The following is a 21,413-nucleotide window of genomic DNA, read 5'->3' as shown; positions in this document are numbered from 1 at the left end:
TCGGTAGCAGGAAAATGCGTCGCTCTTCCTATACGGAAAGTGTTATATTTTGGTGCAATTTCAAAGTTAAAAGGACTTATGTTATAGTTGGACAAGTACAAATCTAAATCTGAGACGGGAGATCAGTAAATAAATCCTTAATCTTCACAAAACTGCTCTTTGTCATTTCACTTTGTATTTGCTTGGAACAGAAAAAAGCGAAGCTTTCTAGCTACTTTAGCAAAATGGCGCATTTTCTTTGCGCGCGTGACAGCCTTACAAATGATTGATGATGTCCAACCATTCTGCGCGATGGGTGTCTGTGGAGTGACATTGCTTAAATTGTCCAGATAAGTGGGGGCATCACTTCTGTCTTCTGTCTGTAACCCTGTCTGTAACATCTATTTTATTTTCTCCCTCCTCCGTAACCCGTTCCTCTCCCCTCAATAAAGATCTGTATATTTCCGATGGTGATTCGGGGATAACAGGAAAAACTTCCAAACCTGACTTTCGAGAATAGCTGGTTTGCGACCAAGCCTCAGAGACACAGATAGCAATTGCTGGAGGACGAACAAAAGGATCTAATGTGAGATCTTTTGTTTTCGTTCACCAACATGGCGGCGATGACGTCACGTGAAAACCACCTATTGAGTTGCTTTACTGCCATAACTCTCGAGAAGATAGTCGCTTCCCCACGAAAATAACTTTACTTATCTGCCCCCGTTTATTCAAACTTTAGAGCGTGTAGAGATTTTAGAAGCCCAAAAAGGGTCGTTTGATATTTTAGAACTTTAGAGATTTTAGAAATTTTAGAACCCCCAAAAGACCTTACATATTCTAGAGCTTTAGAAATCTTAGAGTCACGACATGGACCATGGATATTCTAGAACTTTAGAACGTTTTGAAATTTTAGAAGCCCTAAAGTGATCGTTTGACATTCTAGAACTTTAGAGATTTTGGAGATTTTAGAACCCCCAAAAGACTTTACATATTCTAGAGCTTTAGAAATGTTAGACCGTCACAACATGGACCATAGATATTCTAGAACTTTAGAACTTTTAGAGATTTTAGAACCCCTCTTCCGTTCTAGCATTCTACATCGCGTACTGATTTTAGAGGTTCTTGAACCTTTTAGCTATAGATTTCTAGACTTAGACTGAGACATGCCCTCAGTCTTTTTAAAATAACTCTAAAATAGAACATATCTGCACCTTTCTCTAAATAACTGGACTCCGAGGAACAATCTCGTTCTATTGTCCATGTCATACATGAATTATATATCCATTTCCCGTTATTTTCTGTAGTTTGGCTTTTCTTTTATGGCCAGGACATGTTAATGAAAGAAAATTGAATTTAGTGTAAAAATGTCCTAACTGGAACAAGAATATTTTGCTTATAAGAAATGGTGGTCCAGAAACAATACCTACTCAGAAGCGAGAAAAAGAATTTGTTTGCCGCTCGCTTCAAGGATCACTACTCTTTAGTGGTTTATCGGCAACGTTTTCAATTCACATTGTCAGTTATCTTAGAGTCACGACATGGACCATGGATATTCTAGAACTTTAGAACGTTTTGAGATTTTAGAAGCCCTAAAGGTATCGTTTGATATTCTAGAACTTTAGAGATTTTAGAACCCCCAAAAGACTTTACATATTCTAGAGCTTTAGAAATTTTAGACTCACAAAATGGACCATCATCTGGAACTTCAGAACGTTTACACATTTTAGAAGCCCCAAAGGGATCGTTTGATCTTGTAGAACTTTACATATTTTAGAGATTTTAGAACCCCCAAAAGACCTTACATTTTCTAGAGCTTTAGAAATGTTAGACTCACAACATGGACCATAGATATTCTAGAACTTTAGAACTTTTAGAGATTTTCGAACCCCTCTTCCGTTCTAGCATTCTACATCGCGTACTGGTTTTAGAGGTTCTTGAACCTTTTAGCTATAGATTTCTAGACTTAGAGACATCCCCTCAGTCTTTTTAAAATAACTCTAAAATAGAACATAGCTATAGATGAGTTCTATCTTCTAATGACAATATCTGCACCTTTCTCTAAATAACTGGACCCCGAGGAACAATCTCGTTCTATTGTCCATGTCATACATGAATTACATCCATTTCCCGTTATTTTCTGTAGTTTTGGCTTTTCTTTTATGGCCAGGACATGTTAATGAAACAAAATTGAATTTAGTGTAAAAATGTCCTAACTGGAGCAAGAATATTTTGCTTATAAGAAATGGTGGTCCAGGCCAATCCTCCTCAGAAGAGAGAAAAGGAATTTGTTCGTCGCTAGCTTCAAGGATCACTACTCTTTTGTGGTTTATCGGCAACGTTTTCAATTCACATTGTCAGTTATATTGCTGAAACAGATCACTCGGCTTCATTCAGCTCAGCTCCACAATGACCATGCAACTCATGACTCCTACAACAAATTTATCTGACTTTTATCTTCTTGTCATCGATGATCCCGTCTACTGGTTGAGCTTAGCCATAGCTGGTTTTTTGCTATCATTTGTCACAGTGATAGCGAATGTCATTTTACTGGCAACAATCTACAGAGATCCGCATAAATCACTTGGTACTCCACCTTGCCTGCTGATTGCCAATTTAAGTTTCTCCGATTATCTGGTAGGACTATGCGTAGTTTCTCTAGTAGCTTTTAGAGACGTTTACCGCTCCATTGACAGACTGGTTCCTTTGCCTTTGGCCGTTGGGATTTTTGCGTCCTACGTACTTTGCACCACTCTTTTTGTAAGCAGTGGGACCATGGTTGCACTGTCGACAAGTTGCTTCGTGGCTATCAATAACCCTATGGAATACAAAACCAAGATCACCAGGACGAGGATTTGGATATTCATTGTTATAATTTGGGTGATATCATTGTTGATGTGTTTTTTACCCGCGACAAATATCTCGGAAAACACCTATTTGCTAGTTTATTGTCACACACATGTTTCACTACCTGCGGTACTTCTCATCGTGATTTACTTTAAAGGCTTCCGCGCGCTGGCGCGGCGGACACGAGAATTAAACATCGAGGTTCACGCGTCTGTTGAAAATAGCCGTCGTGCCTTAGAGCAGCAACGAAATATGGCAGTCACTATATTGATCATTTTGGCAATGTTTTTTGTCACCTACATACCACAGTTCATATTAGTTCATGTTCAATTCTTTTGCGACTCCTATAAGTTCAATGAGGAATCCATTACGTTTCATAAAATAGACGTTGTAGCTTCACGCTTCGTCTTTTTGAATTCGGCTGTAAACCCTTTTATCTACGCGTGGAGAATGTCAACGTATCGGCGAGCATTAAGAGAATGCTGGAAACGTTTTACAAACAGATTTTGTTTCTGTAAAAACCCTTGAATACAAGCACTTCATTCTTTCTTGAATAGGCGTAGCGGGGTTGTCAGAGCAAATACGACTTAGACAAGCTATAAAATTAGCACTCGAAGCGAAACGCCCTTGAATTTACCATTAATAAAGTTTGCCTTCGTGATTCTTGTGCGATGTAAGAAAATACATTGTCTTGTTTCAATGTTAACAAAATAAAGGAAATTCTCTGAATACTTACCTTGAAGAAAGCGAGAAATTATTCAAGCAGACAGCGAATTTAATTTCTTTGTTTTTCAAAAGCATACAACTTTTTTCATTGCAATATCGCTTATGTTTTTGTCAGTCCAACTGCTCTAAATTTTGCCTGAGTTACAAAGTGTTAGATTAGTAATTTCCTGTTAACAAGTTTATTACATAACAAAGGGCAGTAGGTGAATTAATTTTTCTTTGATTTCTTTTTGCTAATTGTTAAGTTTTTTTTTGTGGAAGGTTGATTATTCTTCTTACTGGCAAGACTGAGCAAGATTTAATGTGATATTGGCCTATTTTTGCGATCAACACGTCTTAATATAGCTCTATGAAAATGCATTGTGGTTTTAAAGGAGTTGTCCTGAAAAGTGCTGTTCAACTTGGACATTCTCAAAAAGTGACTTTTGATGGTTGTAAAAATGTTGCGGGCCGAATCGCCTAACGTTTTCCAACGTTATAACGTACTGAGCTACGGTCTGTTATTTCCTCCTACACTGGTTTGTTATATGATAATAGTGTTTTCTGATAAATCGAGATGGCGTCCACTGCCATTAGTGCGGCTGTCACAATTCTCTGTGTGTCAAGAAGAGATTTTTAAAAGTATTTAAGAATGAAGAGATTTTAAGTCAACAAATTTCATTATGATTTCTGTTATCTTAAAAACATGTTACAGAGTTTAAAACACCAAAGGCGTGACAGTTTCATTCCAAGTTTCTTTCATCTCGCCGATCTTGATTCCATTGTTTTCAAATGTCGTTTGTTTTACCATGTTGTTTACGAAGCCAGGTGTTTAAATAGAGGATATTACATGGCCGCGCGGGGATACGAATTTTATCTTCGAGTGCTGAAAGTATCTCTCACAAGTGAGCGAAGCGAACGAGTGAGAGATACTTTCAGCACGAGGAGATAAAATTCGTATCCCCAAGCGGCCATGTAATGTTCTGTTTATTATATAGATATTGATGAAATGTCTAGATTTAAAACAACTTGTTTTATTCATTTGCGAAATGATGAAAAAGTGTTCACCAACCACTAAAACACGCATGTTGTGTAACATGAAACAAGATATGAAAGTTATGAAAAACAAATCATGATAATGTAAAATTTGCAATAAAAATGTTAATGTAGTAGAGAAGAATTATAATAAAGCACAAAAGTATCGTACAATGAAGAGGAAGCTCGCGTTTTATTGGTTAATCGTGTTCGTTACCATGACGACAGCGATATCCTCACATGTGAAAGATAAAAATGATACGTTCACTGCGCGCGGTGAAGATATGATTTTTTAGTAAAAGGAGAAATCCTGGTATTTCATCAGTATCTATATAATAAATGGTTATATAAGAGCCGCTCGGAGATCCGAGTATACCTGGAAGTATAACTGGAAGGATGAACATGCTGCTTTCAAGTGTAACCTTGACTGAAAGAAATACTGAGGTTTTACAACAAGGGGAAAGCAGTTTCGTAAATGGTCCTTAGAAACCACACTGAAACGGGATATCTTGACGCGCTTAGCTTTACAAGGCAACGACGTTGGGGTATTTAAACGAGGACGCAGGAATCCAAGTTGATTGGAAATTTAAGCGACACAAAACAACTGGGATAACCGTTCTGTAATATTTCAAGGACACCCCTAACTAAACCTCCGAGCAGGCAGTAAAGAGCGGAAAGAGAAGATTCTGTCTCGTGCCATGAGTCGAAAAGTGCTTGCTATTCCCCGTGTCAGAACTCTCTCAATTCCTGCCAAAGATGAATGTAGAGACTTTCAAGTTGTAGAGACTTAAATAGCGATAAGAACGAGCCCGCCAAAGATCCAGAGCTGTAATAAGCAAAAACATAGGCTCTGCACAAAGCTCTAAACATGAATTTCTCATTCTGATACAATTTTTAGTTCGTCCTCTCCAAAACGAATTTATGGACAGTTTAATGGCAAACGGAGCACGCGACGATAGATTTTTAATTTTCACCTTTCGTTCATTCCAGGCAATTTATTCTTGATTTGTGAGCACGACATTTTCCACGCGGAACAAATCTGCAAATAATAGATAAAAATCAAGCATTCATATAGGTTTTGGTGACGTCCTCAATTTCTGTACTAAAAATCACCGAAGTTGTTGAAACATCTTATATGGGCAGTCGTAAAGAAACCACGACCGTGCGATAGCACTACACACTTCCTTACCACTGAGTTTAGAATATTGTCGCATACCTGCAGGCCGGCGGATTGTATGATTTTTAGATATTCTCTTTATTATACTTCCAGTTGTTACAGTATATAGAATTAAATAGTAATTGACCACTGAGCCACAAGTGGATGGACAATGTGCTACGCACTTGCGCCCTCCGTGAGCTTAAATTCGGTTCACCTAGATTTTCTCTGGATCATTCACAACAGCTTATGTTGTCTCAACAACAGCGATGATCTGTCGTTCGGAAAATCCGTTTATATCCGTAGTTCCAATATACGACGTTCATATGTTCTCCATCAATGTAAAGTGGGTCGCATCAAGTACAATCGGGGCAAGTTTGAGTGCACAATATGGTCGATGTTACAGCTGATTCATTGATTTTTGACTTAGTAAATCGAATAATGAACATTTTCTACACAAGCAATTATAACGTGCCCATTAATGAGCCGGGCTGTCCCTTAGGTAGAGATCCCGACCCGATAGGGGATTGCACCGGTGTCACCTGTCCTAACGGATTTGGACTCGGCCCAGGAACAAATCCGCTGCATCATGAGTCCCCCTTTCATATTTGGACGACCCCTCCCCCCCCCCCCCACCCCTGTTTGAGAAAAAGACTTAGATCAGTAAAGCTTGTTTAGCTCATTCACAGCGGCATCTCGTGAAGTAGATGCGAATTTGAACTCCTTTCTGACAGAAGCGTTTAAATATCACGCACTAGGAACTCGTTGAATTGTCGTGTTGATTTTCTAATAAAGAGAAAAGCAAAGTCAGACTCAAGCTATGGCCATTTTGTAAGGCTTTGTTTCTTTTTTGTTTCTTTCTTCCTTCCATTTGATAGTTTGACTGAATAGGGCACTTTCACAAAGGAGGTGCTATTTTGAAGTGACACCACTTGGTTAGAAAACCCATGCGCCATGGTTAGGATTACAAGGACAAACTTTTCCAGTCATGAATTCTCGTATTAATTTTCAATAAGGAGAAACTGAGCAAAGTTAGACTTGAGTTTCAGTAAACGTTTTTTACAACTACAAACAGTTTACCTTAATCAAAAGAACGCTTATTCTCTGGGGAGTCCAAATCCGCGGAGGGTCGGGTCCAAATCCTCTGTGACACCGGCAACGCAGAGGTCATGGGTTCGACGCCTGAATTTTTCCACCGCGCAACTCAAAGATGTACCTTACTCGTTCTTTTCCAGGGAAAATAACTTATTTTCATCCTGACCGTGTTTGCACGGAAGAACCATATGAACGAGAAACGGGAGGATAGGGGTTTCAGTGAGCTCTGAAAAGTGCTCCCGATCCTCTGTATTGCTGATATTTGTGACATTCATTGTAACGGATGTTGATCAGTGACTAGTGTGGTTTCTGCTTGAGTGTTTTTTTTTTGTTCCGCGCACCGGACGAGTTCATTTCCTGAATGAAATTTGCGCACCATTATTATTCAAAGCAATCTTTTGTTATCCAGTAATGTGCCTTCGAACTACGGCTCTAGCGCCATTTTTGAACATGTAGCAACTGAGTAGTTTTCATCGTGGAAGGGACAGTATTAACCCTCCGTTAAGTGGAATATAAAGTGGAATTTCATACTGTTACATTATGTCTTTCATTATCCACTCTTTGTTTCATGTTATCACTTGCTCGGTAGCAGGAAAATGCGTCGCTCTTCCCATACGGAAAGTGTTATATTTTGGTGCAATTTCAAAGTTAAAAGGACTTACGTTATAGTTGGACAAGTACAAATCTAAATCTGAGACGGGAGATCAGTAAATAAATCCTTAATCTTCACAAAACTGCTCTTTGTCATTTCACTTTGTATTTGCTTGGAACAGAAAAAAGCGAAGCTTTCTAGCTACTTTAGCAAAATGGCGCATTTTCTTTGCGCGCGTGACAGCCTTACAAATGATTGATGATGTCCAACCATTCTGCGCGATGGGTGTCTGTGGAGTGACATTGCTTAAATTGTCCAGATAAGTGGGGGCATCACTTCTGTCTTCTGTCTGTAACCCTGTCTGTAACATCTATTTTATTTTCTCCCTCCTCCGTAACCCGTTCCTCTCCCCTCAATAAAGATCTGTATATTTCCGATGGTGATTCGGGGATAACAGGAAAAACTTCCAAACCTGACTTTCGAGAATAGCTGGTTTGCGACCAAGCCTCAGAGACACAGATAGCAATTGCTGGAGGACGAACAAAAGGATCTAATGTGAGATCTTTTGTTTTCGTTCACCAACATGGCGGCGATGACGTCACGTGAAAACCACCTATTGAGTTGCTTTACTGCCATAACTCTCGAGAAGATAGTCGCTTCCCCACGAAAATAACTTTACTTATCTGCCCCCGTTTATTCAAACTTTAGAGCGTGTAGAGATTTTAGAAGCCCAAAAAGGGTCGTTTGATATTTTAGAACTTTAGAGATTTTAGAAATTTTAGAACCCCCAAAAGACCTTACATATTCTAGAGCTTTAGAAATCTTAGAGTCACGACATGGACCATGGATATTCTAGAACTTTAGAACGTTTTGAAATTTTAGAAGCCCTAAAGTGATCGTTTGACATTCTAGAACTTTAGAGATTTTGGAGATTTTAGAACCCCCAAAAGACTTTACATATTCTAGAGCTTTAGAAATGTTAGACCGTCACAACATGGACCATAGATATTCTAGAACTTTAGAACTTTTAGAGATTTTAGAACCCCTCTTCCGTTCTAGCATTCTACATCGCGTACTGATTTTAGAGGTTCTTGAACCTTTTAGCTATAGATTTCTAGACTTAGACTGAGACATGCCCTCAGTCTTTTTAAAATAACTCTAAAATAGAACATATCTGCACCTTTCTCTAAATAACTGGACTCCGAGGAACAATCTCGTTCTATTGTCCATGTCATACATGAATTATATATCCATTTCCCGTTATTTTCTGTAGTTTGGCTTTTCTTTTATGGCCAGGACATGTTAATGAAAGAAAATTGAATTTAGTGTAAAAATGTCCTAACTGGAACAAGAATATTTTGCTTATAAGAAATGGTGGTCCAGAAACAATACCTACTCAGAAGCGAGAAAAAGAATTTGTTTGCCGCTCGCTTCAAGGATCACTACTCTTTAGTGGTTTATCGGCAACGTTTTCAATTCACATTGTCAGTTATCTTAGAGTCACGACATGGACCATGGATATTCTAGAACTTTAGAACGTTTTGAGATTTTAGAAGCCCTAAAGGTATCGTTTGATATTCTAGAACTTTAGAGATTTTAGAACCCCCAAAAGACTTTACATATTCTAGAGCTTTAGAAATTTTAGACTCACAAAATGGACCATCATCTGGAACTTCAGAACGTTTACACATTTTAGAAGCCCCAAAGGGATCGTTTGATCTTGTAGAACTTTACATATTTTAGAGATTTTAGAACCCCCAAAAGACCTTACATTTTCTAGAGCTTTAGAAATGTTAGACTCACAACATGGACCATAGATATTCTAGAACTTTAGAACTTTTAGAGATTTTCGAACCCCTCTTCCGTTCTAGCATTCTACATCGCGTACTGGTTTTAGAGGTTCTTGAACCTTTTAGCTATAGATTTCTAGACTTAGAGACATCCCCTCAGTCTTTTTAAAATAACTCTAAAATAGAACATAGCTATAGATGAGTTCTATCTTCTAATGACAATATCTGCACCTTTCTCTAAATAACTGGACCCCGAGGAACAATCTCGTTCTATTGTCCATGTCATACATGAATTACATCCATTTCCCGTTATTTTCTGTAGTTTTGGCTTTTCTTTTATGGCCAGGACATGTTAATGAAACAAAATTGAATTTAGTGTAAAAATGTCCTAACTGGAGCAAGAATATTTTGCTTATAAGAAATGGTGGTCCAGGCCAATCCTCCTCAGAAGAGAGAAAAGGAATTTGTTCGTCGCTAGCTTCAAGGATCACTACTCTTTTGTGGTTTATCGGCAACGTTTTCAATTCACATTGTCAGTTATATTGCTGAAACAGATCACTCGGCTTCATTCAGCTCAGCTCCACAATGACCATGCAACTCATGACTCCTACAACAAATTTATCTGACTTTTATCTTCTTGTCATCGATGATCCCGTCTACTGGTTGAGCTTAGCCATAGCTGGTTTTTTGCTATCATTTGTCACAGTGATAGCGAATGTCATTTTACTGGCAACAATCTACAGAGATCCGCATAAATCACTTGGTACTCCACCTTGCCTGCTGATTGCCAATTTAAGTTTCTCCGATTATCTGGTAGGACTATGCGTAGTTTCTCTAGTAGCTTTTAGAGACGTTTACCGCTCCATTGACAGACTGGTTCCTTTGCCTTTGGCCGTTGGGATTTTTGCGTCCTACGTACTTTGCACCACTCTTTTTGTAAGCAGTGGGACCATGGTTGCACTGTCGACAAGTTGCTTCGTGGCTATCAATAACCCTATGGAATACAAAACCAAGATCACCAGGACGAGGATTTGGATATTCATTGTTATAATTTGGGTGATATCATTGTTGATGTGTTTTTTACCCGCGACAAATATCTCGGAAAACACCTATTTGCTAGTTTATTGTCACACACATGTTTCACTACCTGCGGTACTTCTCATCGTGATTTACTTTAAAGGCTTCCGCGCGCTGGCGCGGCGGACACGAGAATTAAACATCGAGGTTCACGCGTCTGTTGAAAATAGCCGTCGTGCCTTAGAGCAGCAACGAAATATGGCAGTCACTATATTGATCATTTTGGCAATGTTTTTTGTCACCTACATACCACAGTTCATATTAGTTCATGTTCAATTCTTTTGCGACTCCTATAAGTTCAATGAGGAATCCATTACGTTTCATAAAATAGACGTTGTAGCTTCACGCTTCGTCTTTTTGAATTCGGCTGTAAACCCTTTTATCTACGCGTGGAGAATGTCAACGTATCGGCGAGCATTAAGAGAATGCTGGAAACGTTTTACAAACAGATTTTGTTTCTGTAAAAACCCTTGAATACAAGCACTTCATTCTTTCTTGAATAGGCGTAGCGGGGTTGTCAGAGCAAATACGACTTAGACAAGCTATAAAATTAGCACTCGAAGCGAAACGCCCTTGAATTTACCATTAATAAAGTTTGCCTTCGTGATTCTTGTGCGATGTAAGAAAATACATTGTCTTGTTTCAATGTTAACAAAATAAAGGAAATTCTCTGAATACTTACCTTGAAGAAAGCGAGAAATTATTCAAGCAGACAGCGAATTTAATTTCTTTGTTTTTCAAAAGCATACAACTTTTTTCATTGCAATATCGCTTATGTTTTTGTCAGTCCAACTGCTCTAAATTTTGCCTGAGTTACAAAGTGTTAGATTAGTAATTTCCTGTTAACAAGTTTATTACATAACAAAGGGCAGTAGGTGAATTAATTTTTCTTTGATTTCTTTTTGCTAATTGTTAAGTTTTTTTTTGTGGAAGGTTGATTATTCTTCTTACTGGCAAGACTGAGCAAGATTTAATGTGATATTGGCCTATTTTTGCGATCAACACGTCTTAATATAGCTCTATGAAAATGCATTGTGGTTTTAAAGGAGTTGTCCTGAAAAGTGCTGTTCAACTTGGACATTCTCAAAAAGTGACTTTTGATGGTTGTAAAAATGTTGCGGGCCGAATCGCCTAACGTTTTCCAACGTTATAACGTACTGAGCTACGGTCTGTTATTTCCTCCTACACTGGTTTGTTATATGATAATAGTGTTTTCTGATAAATCGAGATGGCGTCCACTGCCATTAGTGCGGCTGTCACAATTCTCTGTGTGTCAAGAAGAGATTTTTAAAAGTATTTAAGAATGAAGAGATTTTAAGTCAACAAATTTCATTATGATTTCTGTTATCTTAAAAACATGTTACAGAGTTTAAAACACCAAAGGCGTGACAGTTTCATTCCAAGTTTCTTTCATCTCGCCGATCTTGATTCCATTGTTTTCAAATGTCGTTTGTTTTACCATGTTGTTTACGAAGCCAGGTGTTTAAATAGAGGATATTACATGGCCGCGCGGGGATACGAATTTTATCTTCGAGTGCTGAAAGTATCTCTCACAAGTGAGCGAAGCGAACGAGTGAGAGATACTTTCAGCACGAGGAGATAAAATTCGTATCCCCAAGCGGCCATGTAATGTTCTGTTTATTATATAGATATTGATGAAATGTCTAGATTTAAAACAACTTGTTTTATTCATTTGCGAAATGATGAAAAAGTGTTCACCAACCACTAAAACACGCATGTTGTGTAACATGAAACAAGATATGAAAGTTATGAAAAACAAATCATGATAATGTAAAATTTGCAATAAAAATGTTAATGTAGTAGAGAAGAATTATAATAAAGCACAAAAGTATCGTACAATGAAGAGGAAGCTCGCGTTTTATTGGTTAATCGTGTTCGTTACCATGACGACAGCGATATCCTCACATGTGAAAGATAAAAATGATACGTTCACTGCGCGCGGTGAAGATATGATTTTTTAGTAAAAGGAGAAATCCTGGTATTTCATCAGTATCTATATAATAAATGGTTATATAAGAGCCGCTCGGAGATCCGAGTATACCTGGAAGTATAACTGGAAGGATGAACATGCTGCTTTCAAGTGTAACCTTGACTGAAAGAAATACTGAGGTTTTACAACAAGGGGAAAGCAGTTTCGTAAATGGTCCTTAGAAACCACACTGAAACGGGATATCTTGACGCGCTTAGCTTTACAAGGCAACGACGTTGGGGTATTTAAACGAGGACGCAGGAATCCAAGTTGATTGGAAATTTAAGCGACACAAAACAACTGGGATAACCGTTCTGTAATATTTCAAGGACACCCCTAACTAAACCTCCGAGCAGGCAGTAAAGAGCGGAAAGAGAAGATTCTGTCTCGTGCCATGAGTCGAAAAGTGCTTGCTATTCCCCGTGTCAGAACTCTCTCAATTCCTGCCAAAGATGAATGTAGAGACTTTCAAGTTGTAGAGACTTAAATAGCGATAAGAACGAGCCCGCCAAAGATCCAGAGCTGTAATAAGCAAAAACATAGGCTCTGCACAAAGCTCTAAACATGAATTTCTCATTCTGATACAATTTTTAGTTCGTCCTCTCCAAAACGAATTTATGGACAGTTTAATGGCAAACGGAGCACGCGACGATAGATTTTTAATTTTCACCTTTCGTTCATTCCAGGCAATTTATTCTTGATTTGTGAGCACGACATTTTCCACGCGGAACAAATCTGCAAATAATAGATAAAAATCAAGCATTCATATAGGTTTTGGTGACGTCCTCAATTTCTGTACTAAAAATCACCGAAGTTGTTGAAACATCTTATATGGGCAGTCGTAAAGAAACCACGACCGTGCGATAGCACTACACACTTCCTTACCACTGAGTTTAGAATATTGTCGCATACCTGCAGGCCGGCGGATTGTATGATTTTTAGATATTCTCTTTATTATACTTCCAGTTGTTACAGTATATAGAATTAAATAGTAATTGACCACTGAGCCACAAGTGGATGGACAATGTGCTACGCACTTGCGCCCTCCGTGAGCTTAAATTCGGTTCACCTAGATTTTCTCTGGATCATTCACAACAGCTTATGTTGTCTCAACAACAGCGATGATCTGTCGTTCGGAAAATCCGTTTATATCCGTAGTTCCAATATACGACGTTCATATGTTCTCCATCAATGTAAAGTGGGTCGCATCAAGTACAATCGGGGCAAGTTTGAGTGCACAATATGGTCGATGTTACAGCTGATTCATTGATTTTTGACTTAGTAAATCGAATAATGAACATTTTCTACACAAGCAATTATAACGTGCCCATTAATGAGCCGGGCTGTCCCTTAGGTAGAGATCCCGACCCGATAGGGGATTGCACCGGTGTCACCTGTCCTAACGGATTTGGACTCGGCCCAGGAACAAATCCGCTGCATCATGAGTCCCCCTTTCATATTTGGACGACCCCTCCCCCCCCCCCCCACCCCTGTTTGAGAAAAAGACTTAGATCAGTAAAGCTTGTTTAGCTCATTCACAGCGGCATCTCGTGAAGTAGATGCGAATTTGAACTCCTTTCTGACAGAAGCGTTTAAATATCACGCACTAGGAACTCGTTGAATTGTCGTGTTGATTTTCTAATAAAGAGAAAAGCAAAGTCAGACTCAAGCTATGGCCATTTTGTAAGGCTTTGTTTCTTTTTTGTTTCTTTCTTCCTTCCATTTGATAGTTTGACTGAATAGGGCACTTTCACAAAGGAGGTGCTATTTTGAAGTGACACCACTTGGTTAGAAAACCCATGCGCCATGGTTAGGATTACAAGGACAAACTTTTCCAGTCATGAATTCTCGTATTAATTTTCAATAAGGAGAAACTGAGCAAAGTTAGACTTGAGTTTCAGTAAACGTTTTTTACAACTACAAACAGTTTACCTTAATCAAAAGAACGCTTATTCTCTGGGGAGTCCAAATCCGCGGAGGGTCGGGTCCAAATCCTCTGTGACACCGGCAACGCAGAGGTCATGGGTTCGACGCCTGAATTTTTCCACCGCGCAACTCAAAGATGTACCTTACTCGTTCTTTTCCAGGGAAAATAACTTATTTTCATCCTGACCGTGTTTGCACGGAAGAACCATATGAACGAGAAACGGGAGGATAGGGGTTTCAGTGAGCTCTGAAAAGTGCTCCCGATCCTCTGTATTGCTGATATTTGTGACATTCATTGTAACGGATGTTGATCAGTGACTAGTGTGGTTTCTGCTTGAGTGTTTTTTTTTGTTCCGCGCACCGGACGAGTTCATTTCCTGAATGAAATTTGCGCACCATTATTATTCAAAGCAATCTTTTGTTATCCAGTAATGTGCCTTCGAACTACGGCTCTAGCGCCATTTTTGAACATGTAGCAACTGAGTAGTTTTCATCGTGGAAGGGACAGTATTAACCCTCCGTTAAGTGGAATATAAAGTGGAATTTCATACTGTTACATTATGTCTTTCATTATCCACTCTTTGTTTCATGTTATCACTTGCTCGGTAGCAGGAAAATGCGTCGCTCTTCCCATACGGAAAGTGTTATATTTTGGTGCAATTTCAAAGTTAAAAGGACTTACGTTATAGTTGGACAAGTACAAATCTAAATCTGAGACGGGAGATCAGTAAATAAATCCTTAATCTTCACAAAACTGCTCTTTGTCATTTCACTTTGTATTTGCTTGGAACAGAAAAAAGCGAAGCTTTCTAGCTACTTTAGCAAAATGGCGCATTTTCTTTGCGCGCGTGACAGCCTTACAAATGATTGATGATGTCCAACCATTCTGCGCGATGGGTGTCTGTGGAGTGACATTGCTTAAATTGTCCAGATAAGTGGGGGCATCACTTCTGTCTTCTGTCTGTAACCCTGTCTGTAACATCTATTTTATTTTCTCCCTCCTCCGTAACCCGTTCCTCTCCCCTCAATAAAGATCTGTATATTTCCGATGGTGATTCGGGGATAACAGGAAAAACTTCCAAACCTGACTTTCGAGAATAGCTGGTTTGCGACCAAGCCTCAGAGACACAGATAGCAATTGCTGGAGGACGAACAAAAGGATCTAATGTGAGATCTTTTGTTTTCGTTCACCAACATGGCGGCGATGACGTCACGTGAAAACCACCTATTGAGTTGCTTTACTGCCATAACTCTCGAGAAGATAGTCGCTTCCCCACGAAAATAACTTTACTTATCTGCCCCCGTTTATTCAAACTTTAGAGCGTGTAGAGATTTTAGAAGCCCAAAAAGGGTCGTTTGATATTTTAGAACTTTAGAGATTTTAGAAATTTTAGAACCCCCAAAAGACCTTACATATTCTAGAGCTTTAGAAATCTTAGAGTCACGACATGGACCATGGATATTCTAGAACTTTAGAACGTTTTGAAATTTTAGAAGCCCTAAAGTGATCGTTTGACATTCTAGAACTTTAGAGATTTTGGAGATTTTAGAACCCCCAAAAGACTTTACATATTCTAGAGCTTTAGAAATGTTAGACCGTCACAACATGGACCATAGATATTCTAGAACTTTAGAACTTTTAGAGATTTTAGAACCCCTCTTCCGTTCTAGCATTCTACATCGCGTACTGATTTTAGAGGTTCTTGAACCTTTTAGCTATAGATTTCTAGACTTAGACTGAGACATGCCCTCAGTCTTTTTAAAATAACTCTAAAATAGAACATATCTGCACCTTTCTCTAAATAACTGGACTCCGAGGAACAATCTCGTTCTATTGTCCATGTCATACATGAATTATATATCCATTTCCCGTTATTTTCTGTAGTTTGGCTTTTCTTTTATGGCCAGGACATGTTAATGAAAGAAAATTGAATTTAGTGTAAAAATGTCCTAACTGGAACAAGAATATTTTGCTTATAAGAAATGGTGGTCCAGAAACAATACCTACTCAGAAGCGAGAAAAAGAATTTGTTTGCCGCTCGCTTCAAGGATCACTACTCTTTAGTGGTTTATCGGCAACGTTTTCAATTCACATTGTCAGTTATCTTAGAGTCACGACATGGACCATGGATATTCTAGAACTTTAGAACGTTTTGAGATTTTAGAAGCCCTAAAGGTATCGTTTGATATTCTAGAACTTTAGAGATTTTAGAACCCCCAAAAGACTTTACATATTCTAGAGCTTTAGAAATTTTAGACTCACAAAATGGACCATCATCTGGAACTTCAGAACGTTTACACATTTTAGAAGCCCCAAAGGGATCGTTTGATCTTGTAGAACTTTACATATTTTAGAGATTTTAGAACCCCCAAAAGACCTTACATTTTCTAGAGCTTTAGAAATGTTAGACTCACAACATGGACCATAGATATTCTAGAACTTTAGAACTTTTAGAGATTTTCGAACCCCTCTTCCGTTCTAGCATTCTACATCGCGTACTGGTTTTAGAGGTTCTTGAACCTTTTAGCTATAGATTTCTAGACTTAGAGACATCCCCTCAGTCTTTTTAAAATAACTCTAAAATAGAACATAGCTATAGATGAGTTCTATCTTCTAATGACAATATCTGCACCTTTCTCTAAATAACTGGACCCCGAGGAACAATCTCGTTCTATTGTCCATGTCATACATGAATTACATCCATTTCCCGTTATTTTCTGTAGTTTTGGCTTTTCTTTTATGGCCAGGACATGTTAATGAAACAAAATTGAATTTAGTGTAAAAATGTCCTAACTGGAGCAAGAATATTTTGCTTATAAGAAATGGTGGTCCAGGCCAATCCTCCTCAGAAGAGAGAAAAGGAATTTGTTCGTCGCTAGCTTCAAGGATCACTACTCTTTTGTGGTTTATCGGCAACGTTTTCAATTCACATTGTCAGTTATATTGCTGAAACAGATCACTCGGCTTCATTCAGCTCAGCTCCACAATGACCATGCAACTCATGACTCCTACAACAAATTTATCTGACTTTTATCTTCTTGTCATCGATGATCCCGTCTACTGGTTGAGCTTAGCCATAGCTGGTTTTTTGCTATCATTTGTCACAGTGATAGCGAATGTCATTTTACTGGCAACAATCTACAGAGATCCGCATAAATCACTTGGTACTCCACCTTGCCTGCTGATTGCCAATTTAAGTTTCTCCGATTATCTGGTAGGACTATGCGTAGTTTCTCTAGTAGCTTTTAGAGACGTTTACCGCTCCATTGACAGACTGGTTCCTTTGCCTTTGGCCGTTGGGATTTTTGCGTCCTACGTACTTTGCACCACTCTTTTTGTAAGCAGTGGGACCATGGTTGCACTGTCGACAAGTTGCTTCGTGGCTATCAATAACCCTATGGAATACAAAACCAAGATCACCAGGACGAGGATTTGGATATTCATTGTTATAATTTGGGTGATATCATTGTTGATGTGTTTTTTACCCGCGACAAATATCTCGGAAAACACCTATTTGCTAGTTTATTGTCACACACATGTTTCACTACCTGCGGTACTTCTCATCGTGATTTACTTTAAAGGCTTCCGCGCGCTGGCGCGGCGGACACGAGAATTAAACATCGAGGTTCACGCGTCTGTTGAAAATAGCCGTCGTGCCTTAGAGCAGCAACGAAATATGGCAGTCACTATATTGATCATTTTGGCAATGTTTTTTGTCACCTACATACCACAGTTCATATTAGTTCATGTTCAATTCTTTTGCGACTCCTATAAGTTCAATGAGGAATCCATTACGTTTCATAAAATAGACGTTGTAGCTTCACGCTTCGTCTTTTTGAATTCGGCTGTAAACCCTTTTATCTACGCGTGGAGAATGTCAACGTATCGGCGAGCATTAAGAGAATGCTGGAAACGTTTTACAAACAGATTTTGTTTCTGTAAAAACCCTTGAATACAAGCACTTCATTCTTTCTTGAATAGGCGTAGCGGGGTTGTCAGAGCAAATACGACTTAGACAAGCTATAAAATTAGCACTCGAAGCGAAACGCCCTTGAATTTACCATTAATAAAGTTTGCCTTCGTGATTCTTGTGCGATGTAAGAAAATACATTGTCTTGTTTCAATGTTAACAAAATAAAGGAAATTCTCTGAATACTTACCTTGAAGAAAGCGAGAAATTATTCAAGCAGACAGCGAATTTAATTTCTTTGTTTTTCAAAAGCATACAACTTTTTTCATTGCAATATCGCTTATGTTTTTGTCAGTCCAACTGCTCTAAATTTTGCCTGAGTTACAAAGTGTTAGATTAGTAATTTCCTGTTAACAAGTTTATTACATAACAAAGGGCAGTAGGTGAATTAATTTTTCTTTGATTTCTTTTTGCTAATTGTTAAGTTTTTTTTTGTGGAAGGTTGATTATTCTTCTTACTGGCAAGACTGAGCAAGATTTAATGTGATATTGGCCTATTTTTGCGATCAACACGTCTTAATATAGCTCTATGAAAATGCATTGTGGTTTTAAAGGAGTTGTCCTGAAAAGTGCTGTTCAACTTGGACATTCTCAAAAAGTGACTTTTGATGGTTGTAAAAATGTTGCGGGCCGAATCGCCTAACGTTTTCCAACGTTATAACGTACTGAGCTACGGTCTGTTATTTCCTCCTACACTGGTTTGTTATATGATAATAGTGTTTTCTGATAAATCGAGATGGCGTCCACTGCCATTAGTGCGGCTGTCACAATTCTCTGTGTGTCAAGAAGAGATTTTTAAAAGTATTTAAGAATGAAGAGATTTTAAGTCAACAAATTTCATTATGATTTCTGTTATCTTAAAAACATGTTACAGAGTTTAAAACACCAAAGGCGTGACAGTTTCATTCCAAGTTTCTTTCATCTCGCCGATCTTGATTCCATTGTTTTCAAATGTCGTTTGTTTTACCATGTTGTTTACGAAGCCAGGTGTTTAAATAGAGGATATTACATGGCCGCGCGGGGATACGAATTTTATCTTCGAGTGCTGAAAGTATCTCTCACAAGTGAGCGAAGCGAACGAGTGAGAGATACTTTCAGCACGAGGAGATAAAATTCGTATCCCCAAGCGGCCATGTAATGTTCTGTTTATTATATAGATATTGATGAAATGTCTAGATTTAAAACAACTTGTTTTATTCATTTGCGAAATGATGAAAAAGTGTTCACCAACCACTAAAACACGCATGTTGTGTAACATGAAACAAGATATGAAAGTTATGAAAAACAAATCATGATAATGTAAAATTTGCAATAAAAATGTTAATGTAGTAGAGAAGAATTATAATAAAGCACAAAAGTATCGTACAATGAAGAGGAAGCTCGCGTTTTATTGGTTAATCGTGTTCGTTACCATGACGACAGCGATATCCTCACATGTGAAAGATAAAAATGATACGTTCACTGCGCGCGGTGAAGATATGATTTTTTAGTAAAAGGAGAAATCCTGGTATTTCATCAGTATCTATATAATAAATGGTTATATAAGAGCCGCTCGGAGATCCGAGTATACCTGGAAGTATAACTGGAAGGATGAACATGCTGCTTTCAAGTGTAACCTTGACTGAAAGAAATACTGAGGTTTTACAACAAGGGGAAAGCAGTTTCGTAAATGGTCCTTAGAAACCACACTGAAACGGGATATCTTGACGCGCTTAGCTTTACAAGGCAACGACGTTGGGGTATTTAAACGAGGACGCAGGAATCCAAGTTGATTGGAAATTTAAGCGACACAAAACAACTGGGATAACCGTTCTGTAATATTTCAAGGACACCCCTAACTAAACCTCCGAGCAGGCAGTAAAGAGCGGAAAGAGAAGATTCTGTCTCGTGCCATGAGTCGAAAAGTGCTTGCTATTCCCCGTGTCAGAACTCTCTCAATTCCTGCCAAAGATGAATGTAGAGACTTTCAAGTTGTAGAGACTTAAATAGCGATAAGAACGAGCCCGCCAAAGATCCAGAGCTGTAATAAGCAAAAACATAGGCTCTGCACAAAGCTCTAAACATGAATTTCTCATTCTGATACAATTTTTAGTTCGTCCTCTCCAAAACGAATTTATGGACAGTTTAATGGCAAACGGAGCACGCGACGATAGATTTTTAATTTTCACCTTTCGTTCATTCCAGGCAATTTATTCTTGATTTGTGAGCACGACATTTTCCACGCGGAACAAATCTGCAAATAATAGATAAAAATCAAGCATTCATATAGGTTTTGGTGACGTCCTCAATTTCTGTACTAAAAATCACCGAAGTTGTTGAAACATCTTATATGGGCAGTCGTAAAGAAACCACGACCGTGCGATAGCACTACACACTTCCTTACCACTGAGTTTAGAATATTGTCGCATACCTGCAGGCCGGCGGATTGTATGATTTTTAGATATTCTCTTTATTATACTTCCAGTTGTTACAGTATATAGAATTAAATAGTAATTGACCACTGAGCCACAAGTGGATGGACAATGTGCTACGCACTTGCGCCCTCCGTGAGCTTAAATTCGGTTCACCTAGATTTTCTCTGGATCATTCACAACAGCTTATGTTGTCTCAACAACAGCGATGATCTGTCGTTCGGAAAATTCGTTTATATCCGTAGTTCCAATATACGACGTTCATATGTTCTCCATCAATGTAAAGTGGGTCGCATCAATTACAATCGGGGCAAGTTTGAGTGCACAATATGGTCGATGTTACAGCTGATTCATTGATTTTTGACTTAGTAAATCGAATAATGAACATTTTCTACACAAGCAATTATAACGTGCCCATTAATGAGCCGGGCTGTCCCTTAGGTAGAGATCCCGACCCGATAGGGGATTGCACCGGTGTCACCTGTCCTAACGGATTTGGACTCGGCCCAGGAACAAATCCGCTGGATCATGAGTCCCCCTTTCATATTTGGACGACCCCTCCCCCCCCCCCCCCACCCCTGTTTGAGAAAAAGACTTAGATCAGTTAATTTTTCAGTAAAGCTTGTTTAGCTCATTCACAGCGGCATCTCGTGAAGTAGATGCGAATTTGAACTCCTTTCTGACAGAAGCGTTTAAATATCACGCACTAGGAACTCGTTGAATTGTCGTGTTGATTTTCTAATAAAGAGAAAAGCAAAGTCAGACTCAAGCTATGGCCATTTTGTAAGGCTTTGTTTCTTTTTTGTTTCTTTCTTCCTTCCATTTGATAGTTTGACTGAATA

The 21,413-nt window shown here is 38.6% G+C and overlaps 3 protein-coding genes across 3 annotated transcripts; all 3 read left to right on the top strand.

The window, feature by feature from the left end:
* The first annotated feature begins 209 nt into the window (after window positions 1-209).
* On the top strand, window positions 210-3,357 carry LOC138041615 (adenosine receptor A1-like). Its single transcript, XM_068887363.1, has one exon. The coding sequence runs from the start codon at window positions 2,386-2,388 to the stop codon at window positions 3,349-3,351; it is 966 nt and encodes a 321-aa protein (XP_068743464.1). The 5' UTR covers window positions 210-2,385; the 3' UTR covers window positions 3,352-3,357.
* A 4,248-nt stretch (window positions 3,358-7,605) lies between these two features.
* On the top strand, window positions 7,606-10,753 carry LOC138041614 (adenosine receptor A1-like). Its single transcript, XM_068887362.1, has one exon. The coding sequence runs from the start codon at window positions 9,782-9,784 to the stop codon at window positions 10,745-10,747; it is 966 nt and encodes a 321-aa protein (XP_068743463.1). The 5' UTR covers window positions 7,606-9,781; the 3' UTR covers window positions 10,748-10,753.
* A 4,247-nt stretch (window positions 10,754-15,000) lies between these two features.
* On the top strand, window positions 15,001-18,148 carry LOC138044024 (adenosine receptor A1-like). Its single transcript, XM_068890608.1, has one exon. The coding sequence runs from the start codon at window positions 17,177-17,179 to the stop codon at window positions 18,140-18,142; it is 966 nt and encodes a 321-aa protein (XP_068746709.1). The 5' UTR covers window positions 15,001-17,176; the 3' UTR covers window positions 18,143-18,148.
* The last annotated feature ends 3,265 nt before the right edge of the window (window positions 18,149-21,413 follow it).

The sequence above is a fragment of the Montipora capricornis genome, chromosome 3 (genome assembly GCF_036669925.1).
Source record: "Montipora capricornis isolate CH-2021 chromosome 3, ASM3666992v2, whole genome shotgun sequence".
Classification (NCBI taxonomy): domain Eukaryota; kingdom Metazoa; phylum Cnidaria; class Anthozoa; order Scleractinia; family Acroporidae; genus Montipora; species Montipora capricornis.
The sequence above is the reverse complement of the archived record's forward strand: the minus strand, read 5'-3'. Positions and strand labels throughout refer to the sequence as shown.